Source organism: Dermacentor variabilis, chromosome 2, assembly GCF_050947875.1.
Source record: "Dermacentor variabilis isolate Ectoservices chromosome 2, ASM5094787v1, whole genome shotgun sequence".
NCBI lineage: Eukaryota > Metazoa > Arthropoda > Arachnida > Ixodida > Ixodidae > Dermacentor > Dermacentor variabilis.
In genome coordinates this window covers 160,793,111-160,805,128 of record NC_134569.1, presented here as the reverse complement: position 1 = coordinate 160,805,128, position 12,018 = coordinate 160,793,111, and the positions used below count along the sequence as shown (strand labels likewise).

Below are 12,018 nucleotides of genomic sequence, written 5' to 3'. Positions count from 1 at the left end.
GAGGTCACGTGATCGACTCCCGGCCACAGCAGCCGCTCTTCGATGAATGCAAAATGCAAGAAAACAAATCTGTGTATATCTAGATTTAATGCATCGTTTACGAACCCCAGGTGGTTAAAATTATTCCGAAACCCTACACCACCTCGCGTCTGTTGCAGCGCCGACGTTGCTTTGGGTGGCTAAAACCCCACGAAACGATCACTGCCTTTAATAACGCGTCTGCCTTTTTTTTTCCTTACGCTATTCGTGGTACCGGCCCACATTGCCATCGCAATTTCTCCGGGATCGAATCGCTTTACTGCGCGCGAGAACCCGACAAGACCGGCGCGTCAAACTCCCGGAGACGAAGGCGTGGAAAACGTCGCCTTACAGCAAACGAATTACGAGCTTAAGGCGTACGCTTGTTGCAGGGAGGATATTTAGGTAGCGTTTCATGTTCCATTGTGTAATTTCGCGCCGGTATAGAGCTGGGCGCCGGTACATTTTCAGGAGAGAATACATATGGATGTACAAAAGCCGAATCGTTATTTGAGTGCTCTCCTGCGTGTGAACTGCTTCACAAGAGCACCAGCAGTCACCGTCAGCGAATTCTAGAAGTACTCGCAACGAAAGCACGCGCTAGCCTTTGCGCTGGCAAACCCGCACCGGCAGCGAGCAACTTGAACGTAGCGGTCTCTCCGCTGCAGGAAGTGGCGCGCGTAGCCAGAACCCCGAGGGTTGTGCTTTCCTCGCGGCTTCGCTGCAGGTATTTGCGAGAAAGTTGACCCCACTTGTTTTGCTATTCTGCATATAGTTGCTTACTGAGAACATGAGGTGCACGGATTAGTTTGTAGTGCGCCTAAGCGCCTAGGCTGCGAGAGCAGCGCGAATTAATGTAGTCCCAGTTAAAACGCACGATGCATTGTTAGGGGAGTATTGTTAGGTGGCGGATTACTTTTTCTTTCTGCTGAATTCGTTTTGTGCATTGCTATTTTGGAGCGTTAAGCCTGGACGTGCTTGCATTCACAAATTGTGAGCTGTCAGATGACAGTTTTTGCTGCTCGAGAAGGAGCTCTGACGGCATGTAAAATGTATTAGGCACGAAATATCGGTAACACTGAAAAGTAAAAAACAAATGCACAACGGTAGAAAATGCTTAACAATTATTTTTTACATGGCTAAGCGTGGCGTGAATGTATGGTATCAACGTTCACCTAAAGTTTAACAAACGTATTAAGGCTTCGCTGAACATTTTCTTTCTTTCATTGTGTTCGTGTACACCGACAATTGATTGCATCGCGTTACGATCACAGATTGTCCTGAAAACTAAGTAGTGGGCGGACAAGGGAATAGAAAGAAGAAAAAGAGAGGAAAGAAAAGCGCGGTGATTACGAGCACGCGCGGGGACGGAGCCAAATGAATTCGCACACGCCATGTGTATCCAAAACGCACAAGAATGCGTTCGCTGTCCTTCCGGGCCTCTCTTCCTCTCTGAACACAATGAAAGGCAGTAAAATATTAAAGGAACGCGCTTCTGTCGTCTCCTTCGTTTCTTTCTGTATCCGTCCTTTGAGGTGACGCATAATGAACTAGTAAACTTGCTGTGGGCTTCATATTGGAGGGCGCTTAATTCCCTTCAACTCACGCTCATAACATTGTCAAAAGATATTTTAAAAAATTGGCAAATGACGCGTCGAAAATGAAGCAAATAATGACCTGTGCCAGTTGCAAATTTCTTTAGAAAACAAGAACAACTCCGAGGGAAACAGCTTCATTAGTAATTTCTATCCAACGTTGTTCTTTCCCCGAATTTTGAGATGTTCGCAGAGGGTTGCTGTTTGCTTCGCATGAAATGCGCAACTTATTAGAGTGCTGATACAGACCCTTCTCCCTCCTCAGATAACATTTCCTTAGTTACATTTTCACACCTTACCGTAAAAGTATGAGCCCTCAAGCCAGAAAAAAAAATTCAGTGTTTCTGCAATATCTTCTATGATGCAACTTCCCGCTCATAGAAGAAAGAAATGGGATACCTTCAAGGAGCCTTATGCTTATAAACACAGCGTTATGGTCCTTGAGGAATAAGCATGTTAAAACTGTGCAGCTACAAGCCTCTGTATTACAGCTACATTAAACAGTGAAACACATAACCCGTGCTAAATTGAGCAAGGCTTCCCGACTTCACATGATCTGTCTGTCATGGTTCCAACGTTCCAACGGTCAAAGTGTAAACTTTGAAGCGCCACATCGCAACAATACAAGTGAAATTCCAAAGAACGCCAGTGTTTGCCCTATAATGGCTTAAACCTTAGTGAGGCTTTGCTCTAGAATAGAGCTGATCGTCATTTTTGAGCCTACAAGCAGTACCACGGCCGTTTGAAGGGCCCATAATAGGAAGCACAGCAGCACTTAGGTCACATGGAAAGCGACAACGTTCGTTCAACAACCTTTTTAAATCCACTTCTTTAGAGGAAGAACAAAAAGTTTGCCTTATAATTGCTTTACGCAATCCACTGCGAACAAAAAAGTGAAGCAAAAGATGGCGCTAGTGATCACCGTGTCGTCTTCTGAAAGGGTGTGCGCTCGGCAAATAAACCACTTGATTGACTCATACGTGTTCTACAGACGTGTAAATAATACATTGTTCTTGTATCAACGTGATGGAAACCCCAATTGCGGAAAGTGACATAGGTGAGGAAATATGCTTTTGAATTCTAACTTCTGCTGAATGTATACTGTTAGTCACGAACATCTCAAACATTAATATAGACAATTAATTTAAGATTGCTCGCGAATCCATTGCATAATCGGTCGAGCGATCGATCGATTTATTCAATAATTCATTCATTCGTTTATTAATTCATGCATGCATGTCGCGTTATGTTCAACGTCCCAAGGGAACACGCACGGCGTCATTCATTCTGCAATGATTGGCTCCAGGATAATTTTAACCGCGGTTCTTTATTTCGCTTCCTTCAAAATGCACCTTCATAGCCGGCAACCAAGCCACTGACGTCATGCTCAGCGGCAGGCCATCTTACCGAAGGACTCTTACTGCCACTGGGTCACCATGGTCGGTGGCTCAAAAAATTTGCACAATTAAGATGCGCTTGGAATCAATTATAAGAAGTGTAGCATTAAAGCTGCAAATACATCTTATTGGAACGTAAGATGGTATCATGCCTTCGCACTTTTGTTGTACCGTTGGGTGATCAAGTGGAGCCACAGTGAACGTGCGATGAATCACTGTACCCGCGTAACTGCACCGTACTGCCTGCTCTGCGCGCAGACAAACCGAGGGTGCAGCTGCGTCTCGGACACCAGATGTCGTTCGACAACATCCGCGAACGGACGGACGTCACCTTCCTGTGCGTCATCGACGCCAACCCACCGGTGGAGGAGGTCCAGTGGATGTTCAACGGTCGTGAGCTGCGGCCCGCTCCCACGGCCGCAGATATGCTTGGCGGGAAGAGGCCCGTGCGCAATAACCTTGTCATTCGCAACGTCGGCACCACCCACTCGGGCAACTACTCCTGCTTGGGAGCCAACTCGGAAGGCGTGGGCACGAGCGCCGACGTCAGCATACACGTCAAACGTACGCTGCACTATATTATTCCCGACTGCCGAAATAAATAAAAAAAACTAAAAAAAACAATGAACTTATGAACATCGCGGGGAGTTTTGTTTCATGCAAAGCAATAGGCTCGGTATTGCGCAGGCTAAAATTAGTTGATGCATCCTTATAGTGTAGTCGCCGGGAGATGCAATCTGAAGGCTCATTACTGATTCCGAGCCTCATGTCGCTCGAGTTGCGATGCAAAACAGTAGCCGAGGTGAGAAAAGTATTGTCGTTTTTCTTTCAAGCGCTACATTGATAAACAACTCGTTCCGTTCTCGCCCTGTGTGTGGTTTTTTTTCGAATCTTTCTGTCACCCTTAGTACCTTCTTCATTACAGGGTAGCAAACTGCATATTTTTCTGGCTAACCTTCCCAACTTTGGCATCTCATTCTCTCGAGATCGTCATTTCATTTCGGTGACCATTAAGAACACTTTAGTGTTTTTCGAAGTCGATTGTATCGTTTATTCGTCTCAGTGAATCTTGTCGAAACATTTGTGTATAATCCACTGAGAACTAGGCAAACGTGCGAGAATTGTGACACACCAGAGTAGCACAGAGCTACAAAATATCTTTGAGCTGTCCAGTAATTATTCTTCGCAAGGCAATTTGCTAGCCGCCTGGTTCGCACAGACGGTAAAGCAGGCACCCCAGAAATGTGTTGGTCCTGGGTTAGATCACTTGACCAATACGAGCTGCTCTTCATCCGCAAAGCTTTTTCTTTCTTCTTTTTAGGGGGGGAGGGGAGAAACCAGCATTTTGTATCTTTAGCAGCTCCGCACTGTTCTCGGTGAAAGTAATTTTTTTTGCATTCAAAAGTTTCGTATCCAAAGTGGTTATGCATTTTCTTTCGAGCTCTTTTTCCCGTTATTCTGTAAACGATAGGTAAGCACTAATTGACTGAAAGCCTCTCTCCTTCTGTGCGCCCCTCCACGTGACACGCAAACCGACGTCGTGCTCGCAGACTCCCCCGTGTGCCGTTCCCACCAGCGGGTGGTGTACACGGCGGCACGCGCCGAGGAGGTCGACGTGTCCTGCGAGGTGGAGGCCCATCCGGCGGCTGTCACTTTCCTCTGGCTCTTCAACTCCAGCCTGCAGAGCCACCAGCTCGACTCGGTCCACTGGAACGGCACCCAGAGCACGGCGCGCTACGCGGCGCATTCCACCGACGATTACGGCACGCTCCTGTGCTGGGCCCGCAACGAGGTGGGACGCCAGGAGCAGCCGTGCGTCTTCCTCGTCGTGCCTCAGGGTGAGTGGGCGGAGCGGCCGTCCGAGCGTCGCCGCGACGTCGACGGGCTCGCGCCGTTGCAATAACGCAGGGTACGCGCACGGCTCGCTTGACTCTCGTCTCTCTGGCTTTTCGGCGTTGCCCTGAATTCCCGATCGCCGCACGCCCAGAGTGGTCGGCATGCCACAGCTGTTTGGGAAAGACGCGGAAATGCTGATTTATACGGTATGCCTTGCCTATTGATGTTGGCAATGTGCTCTTTCTCATATAAGCGGGTAGGCAGATCGCGTGTGGGGGCCTGTGACGTCAGCTGGTACGTGTGCACGGGCGGCTACAAAACACTGCGGGACGCGGGTTCTAGGATAAATATGAAATGCTACTCGGCTCAGGAATAACGCTTCTAATTTATTAGGCTGCTGTGCCGGCCGCGAGAAATACAAGAAATTGAACTTTGACGCCGAGGATAGGTGCTCTGGCTTTTCTGGAAAATTATATTTTCTCCCAAATCTCGTGTCTCGTAAACTTTTGTGGCCGTCTGTACGTTGTGCCTGTGCACAAAGGCCACGTAGTGGAAGAGAGAATGAGAGGGAAAAAGAAAATATACATTTGAGGCGCGTTATAGGCGACATAAGCCCAAATTTCACACGTAATGTCTCGTGTCCAATGTCGCCTTTTGTCACCTGTGTTGTGTTGTCGACACCACCCTTGCCGTTTTTATTGCGATATCTATAATATGGACACTCCAGACGCATTTCTCCTGTCGTGATGTTCCGTATGAACACCATGAGCGATGGACGTTATGGGAGTTTATCAACAACACAAGTCCATTGGGACCACTCTGCGATCAATAAATTAGAGCATAGAGACATCTTCACCAGACAAACATGAGCACGCAGAGCTATGAATAAACTGTCGCGACATACACAATGAATATCCATGAAGTATCCGGCTCTTTGTCGTTATTATACGTGGAGCAAATGATAATTCGCACGCTTGAATTTGTAGAAACAGGAACAAGATATAGAAAATGTGTAAGTTAGTTATGAATCTCACTATCTTCGCAGGTTTAGGTTTATTCAAGAAATTCTACAGTGTAGGCGATGCCTGCAGTTACTATGTGTTTATAGGTAACGTACACTGCCAGATGCCCGAAACACTGCAACACGTACTGTGCGACTGCCCAGCATATATGCTGGAGCGAAGGACGTTAGACAGTTTCTTAGCCAGTGTTGGCAGGCAACTACTGTCCGAGGAAGCTATCCTCGGCCCATGGCCTGACACTGCAATTTCAATGCGTGCAACAAAAGTATTGTTGGAGTTTCTGCAGGACACCAAGCTCGACGAGCGGCTCTAGCGAGGCAACTGTCTCATGTACATAAGCACTCACCACATCTCTTATCATCATCATCCATTCCAATACTTTCACTCCCCTCCCCTCTTCCCCAGTGCAGAGTAGCAGACTAGAGCGCACTAGCTCAGGTCGACCTCTCTGTCTTTCCTATCAATAAATTCTATTCATATTACACAAGAGCTTCTTCAACTACAGCTGAGTGATTTGATTTGTTTTCAGAATCACACACAATATACAGCTTATCGAATTATTTATTAGGCGGCAAGTCTGCTTTCTGTTCGAAGTGCTTAAAAAATCATTCAGTCTACCTTTCAGGTGTGGTGTTATTGCAGATGCATATATATATATAAACAAGAAGAAAGGGGGTTACCCGAGGGCCCCGATTTTTATTAGTCATATCATAAGAAACCAACAAACACTGATGACACCAAGGACAACATAGGGGAAATTACTTGTGCTTAATAAATGAAATAAAGAAACAATCAATTAATGGAAATTAAAGTGGATGAAAAAACAACTTGCCGCAGGTGGTAACCGGACCCACAACCTTCGCATTTCCCACCTGCGGCAAGTTGTTTCTTCGTCCACTTTAATTTCCATTAATTTATCGTTTCTTTATCTCATTTATTAAGCACAAGTAATTTCCCCTATGCTGTCCTTGGTGTCACTGTTTGTTGGCCTCTTATGATATGACTAATAAAAATTGGGCCCCTCGTTTAACCCCCTTTCTTCTCGTGTATTACATAACGAGGGTCTCGAATACGGCTACATTGATGCCTTCAGGTAGCATATGTGGGTTTACTGACTAGTTGTCACAAATCACACACATTATTTGTTCGCATTAAATGGTTAGTTATATTCAGTAAGGTTACTTACATTGCATGTGAGGTATGTGGCGGGAGACTACCAAGACATCAATGTTGTATCGATAAGCAAATTTGGAAGTTACTTTGTTTAAGAGAGAGGGCGTAGTGGAGATGACGTCTTCATGTATAAATCAACGTTTTAATCTACGAAACATCACCCAGACACCTGTGAGCGCACGGCTACCTCTCGGGATAACAAGTTCTGCCTATTTCCTATAGATTGCTCCACTTTAGAATTAAAAGGCTATTCTTCATCAACGCTGATTGGAAGGTCTAAATTTCCTGCTGTAGATTAGTGTACAGCGCTACGACGTGCTTAAGCTTTCAAAACCGAAAAAATGACATTGTAAGGCCTCTGAGTTTTCGATTTACCCACCACATATCCAAGATCACTGTATACATTTTAAGGTATTCATTTCCAAGCCGCTTATGCGCAATGTGTCTGCGAAACGGAGGCTCTGTATATTCTAGACCTGTCCTTCCTTAATTTTTTTTCCCGCGTGCTGTCACAACTATTAAGCAACAATGGCCTTCACAACGAATGTCCCCGATTTAAAGTTTCCGGTTTTATACAGACGCTTCGAGGCAGGACTGCAATTTATGACTCCAAAGCTATGATATATCGCAACTGCTCGGCCACGCAACCTTTTTAAGAATTCTTAGCATGCTCCGTTCGAGTCTTTGAACTCTCGCAATCTTTACCGCCGTCCGAATGTCTTGGGGAAAAAAAATCAATACTGCGTTGTTGCAACGGCATGCAGCAGGGTCGCCACCTATCAATACTCGACTCGCTTATCCAATTCTGCCCTTTCTTTCCCATATCGAATCGCGTATCGTATCGATTCCTTGAATTCGCCTGACAAAAGGGTGCTCGCTGCTTAGCTTGTATAAATGTGGGAGCGCCAGTGAAATATGACCGGCTGACGGGACGAAATATCGCCAGAACGAGACAAAAAAAGAAGTTAAGTCCACTCTTTTTGTTAGCAACATTTATCGTTCTACCGGATGGCTACGTGGTGAATCGCGGCCCGCTGCCATATGGCAGAAAGAATAGGGTTACGAAAGCATCCCTGGTTTTCGAAGGGGAAGAAAGGGAAGATGATGTTACGGTGCATGGCGCTAAAGTTCGCGCAGGCAAGTCATGTCCGTTCAGTACCACCACCTTTTCTTTTTTGATCGAATGAGTTTGGCGGCATTTGTGACATCATTTTTTAAAATTATTTCTTGGAAGTATCCTAACACTGCGCACGTTTTTCATTTACCATGTGGGGCTGGAGTAAATAATGTTTTCAGAAGATACCCCCGCCCTGTGCCGCAACGAGGCACAGGGCGGGGGTATCGCTCCACCATGAAGCAATTGCTTGGGATGCATCGGCTGTCGTTATTATGTTATCCTAGACGGAGTAGCACGGCAATGAGTAGCACATTATTATCTCTCGAGTGACCTTTCACTGCAGTCATCCCTTACTCGAAAGAATTCGCATGCATTCCACGAATTCTCACTGTTCCGAGTATTATGTTATGAAAATGATACGAGTATTGTGCCATTCTTACGTCGTTTCTCGGCGACTAATCACGATGTGTAAGAATTTTTGTTTTTGTGAGGTTAGGACCAAGGACACTTATGTCTGTCCTTAACGTCGCCTCGAGACTGTCACAGGCAGAACGGTGCGCGCTGTTAATGCGCGTTTGCTGCGTACGAGCTGTGAATATATCATTAAGTTCGTTTCTTGCGGCGCTTTCTTTGACCTTTTCTTTAACGGCGAGGGCGAGATGCTCCAGCAAAATACTGTTAATAACCATTTATTTTGGGCTGTGCAATACTGACAGAAGCTAGACTGCCTCATCATCGCAAGGCACAGCCGATGCGGCCTTGTTATCTAAAGGCTTCATCCTGTCATCTTACTGCTAAATTGAAGGAGCTCAGATATTCTGCAGAACGTGACTCATCTTCCTCGAGCTACCATCATGCTCATCAGCAGCAGCATATTGTCGTTTTTGAAGAAAGAATTTAATAAGGATTTATTACTAAAGGTTCATTAGTGTTACAGGTGCCTAATTTACGAAAGCAGATACCTTAATTAAGGACTGCAGCAGAGCCTGCTGTATGAAGAATGATTATTGTAGTTAACAGAAAGCGAAATCAACAGAACAACAAAGAAGTAAATCTAAATAAAAGCCGGAAAATACCGTACAACACTATCAATTATCGAGGTCTCTTGGCTCTCGCTTTGAACATAAAATCCACGAAGAACATATGAAGAAAATCAAGTAACGGTGGATCGACAGATGAGATGAAAAAGTGAAGGTTGTTAAACGTTCAAAGGCAGTTCGTCACATCCATTATAGTCACTGCCATTATGCTTCGCCAGTAACTTCTTCACTTCCACTAGGTTTGGCGCATTAGAGCCTGCACGGCTGCTGCATCATAAAAATCCCATATCATCATCATCATCACTTTCATAAACTTGTAGCCTGGAAACGTAAGTATACGAGTGAAGAATACTTTTTTGGCTGCAAATATCTGCGCGGATGGGAAATCCTTCACAGCTGGCGTAATCTACTTTGGTGGTCCTGACTTAACCAATCTCTAAGTGATGGTGACGTGTCCTGGTGTCCTCTAAAGACTGTACTGACGACCGATGGAGTCGTCGTTTAGCTATTGTGAACAACCAGAGCATAGTAGGGGATCAAGTGACAAAGGCCCCACAAGACATAAAGGAGCTTCTTTTTCTCTTAATCCAGCGGGATGTTCTCATTTTTTGAATGAGCGATGTGTCTCTTATTGGCACTTTGCATGTGGTAGACCGATGAGCTGTGATAAATTTTTTTTTTTTAGACGGAAGAAATTTCTGCAAAAACAAATGATTCCTTTATTAGGGACAAGTGATAAAGTTAAATGGGGCGAAAACTACGCACACGAGAAGAGCCTTATTCGAAGCGATATCATTGTTGGGAGTTACGAATGGAAGTTTCAGCAGGTATTCGTGGGTGCATACCGAGTCAAATGATACGCTTGAAAATAAGTTGACGAAACCTATGTAAATAATTGTTCGGCTTTGGTTATGAGCTGGTGTTAGCCTAGTGCAAGTACTTTCATGTAGCTCATGCATTCACCGTGATGTTAAACTGAATAATCACGTTTTATAATCGTCATCATCATCATATTTTTCTTTGTTCATTGCAAGACGAACGCTTCTTCCTGTTAATATCGTAACGGGAGTCCGGCGCCTTGAATGGGTGCCAAGCGGTACACGAGACACCCAAATCTCAGCCGTTCTAAAAACCAAGTATTCCACTGACCCACTGCTACTCTAGCCTTCTGTTTGCCCTACTCTTCCTCTTCTTTCAGTTGCGGCGTTCTTCGTTGCATTTACAATATTAGCTTCTAAATTTGAACTAGAGTATATCTGTTAGCGGAATTTTCTGCTTAAGGCTCTTACCACCATCTTTCTGACTCGCAAGATTAGGTGCACACCATTTACTTCTTATTGCGTCGCTCGATGCGCTGGATGTTGCTTCTTCTGTACCTATTTTGCTGTCTGATAAGTTTGAGCCGCCGTTTGAAGTCAGTATTTGCAGGAAGCGGTGATTGTGTGTGAGGTCTGTCGCGAACGTTCGTGCATAACGTTAAAAAAAACTTCGCCAACTTGTAATAAAACCAACGCGGTTACCTTCAAAATGTTTTCCAAGAGACACAATACGCTGGTTTCCCGTCTTCTCCCATTGATGGAAGTTCCTTTCGAAGTTCAATTCTGTTATGCGCTTCAGCGGTAATGTCGCTTCCTTTCGAATTGTCGTCACGTCCCCGAAATACGACCTCCGGAGAACCAGTTAGCATTTGGCCTGCAACGAAAATTGTAGGGTGCTAAATGCGGTATCTAGGAATGGTCTTCTCGCACCGTGAAGACAATTGCGTGTAGAAAGCTCGTGCACTGTGTATACAGGCGTTCAAGCCATGCCCCCCTATTTGGACAAATTTGGTCGCACGAGGCCCACGCAATCCCTTGAACTATTCACGACCTCCACGTAGAAAGCGGCACCGACAGTTTCACTTTTTGGTTCAGCATTTTACGAAAGTAAAACAAAAGAAAAGAACAACGTCATCAACACGACTGATTCTTTGCTTTCGTCTACCGCGCTTCTTTTTTGTCATTGGCTCGTTTTTCTTTTTGCACTCCTTGCCTTGTGACTAGTGCTTGATGTAGTATTCCTAAACCAATGTTTCGTCGCCGGTGATGAGCTTTTGCAACAATTCCTTGCTGTCGCCTGAAGCTTTCCAGTGAATGCAACTTTCTTTTCGTCTCGACTCTTCCTCAGACGTACGTATATAGTTGCGGCACCATCTTGAAAACCAAGCGTTTTAATTTTCAAAATTTCTCTAAATATCGGGCGAACGAATGAGTTTCCCGAGACCTGCCGTTTGTGATATTAGAGTATCACTGATTCGGTGGCAACTGAGTCTAAGCAAATGTACGCGATCGATATTTCCATCTTCGCAGGACGGGGAGGGGCGTCCTCATTTTGCATCTTCAATGTTTCGCAGTCTTCTCGGAAACGATGGACCCACTCCAACACAGTTCGTTTCTTCAGGAAATCGTTTCCGTGGGCCTTCTGCATTATTTAATGAATTTCTGTATCTTCATTGCCGAATTTATTAAGAAATTTAATATTGATGCTTTGTTCCGTTTGTTCGTCTAACACCATTTCGACAATTACTAAAAGCAGGTTTCAAGTCGAGTGCGTGCACTAAATTGAGCCTTCCAATACAGAAGGCCGGATCGTATTACAGGTTGACCGGACTGTTTCAAATGGTAAAAGCGAGAGAAAACGACGTCGATAAACGCACTCAGACTTTGTTGCCGACTCACTGCCTCTAGTTTTGGGACAGACACCGTACTTTTCTTTTCAAAAATAGGTGAGCTACCTGTCACGGCGTTTTCTTTCGTTAATTTTTTTTGTCATATCGATCAC

The 12,018-nt window shown here is 45.1% G+C and overlaps 1 protein-coding gene across 1 annotated transcript in view; it reads left to right on the top strand.

Annotated features, from left to right (window-relative positions):
- The window catches only part of LOC142572886 (synaptogenesis protein syg-2-like), a 157,782-nt gene that overhangs the window by 85,687 nt on the left and 60,077 nt on the right, over positions 1 to 12,018 (top strand). The window contains exons 6-7 of the mRNA XM_075682324.1: positions 3,269 to 3,574; positions 4,561 to 4,848. Coding sequence (XP_075538439.1) covers positions 3,269 to 3,574; positions 4,561 to 4,848 — 594 coding nt within the window. The remainder of the gene's footprint in view (positions 1 to 3,268; positions 3,575 to 4,560; positions 4,849 to 12,018) is intronic.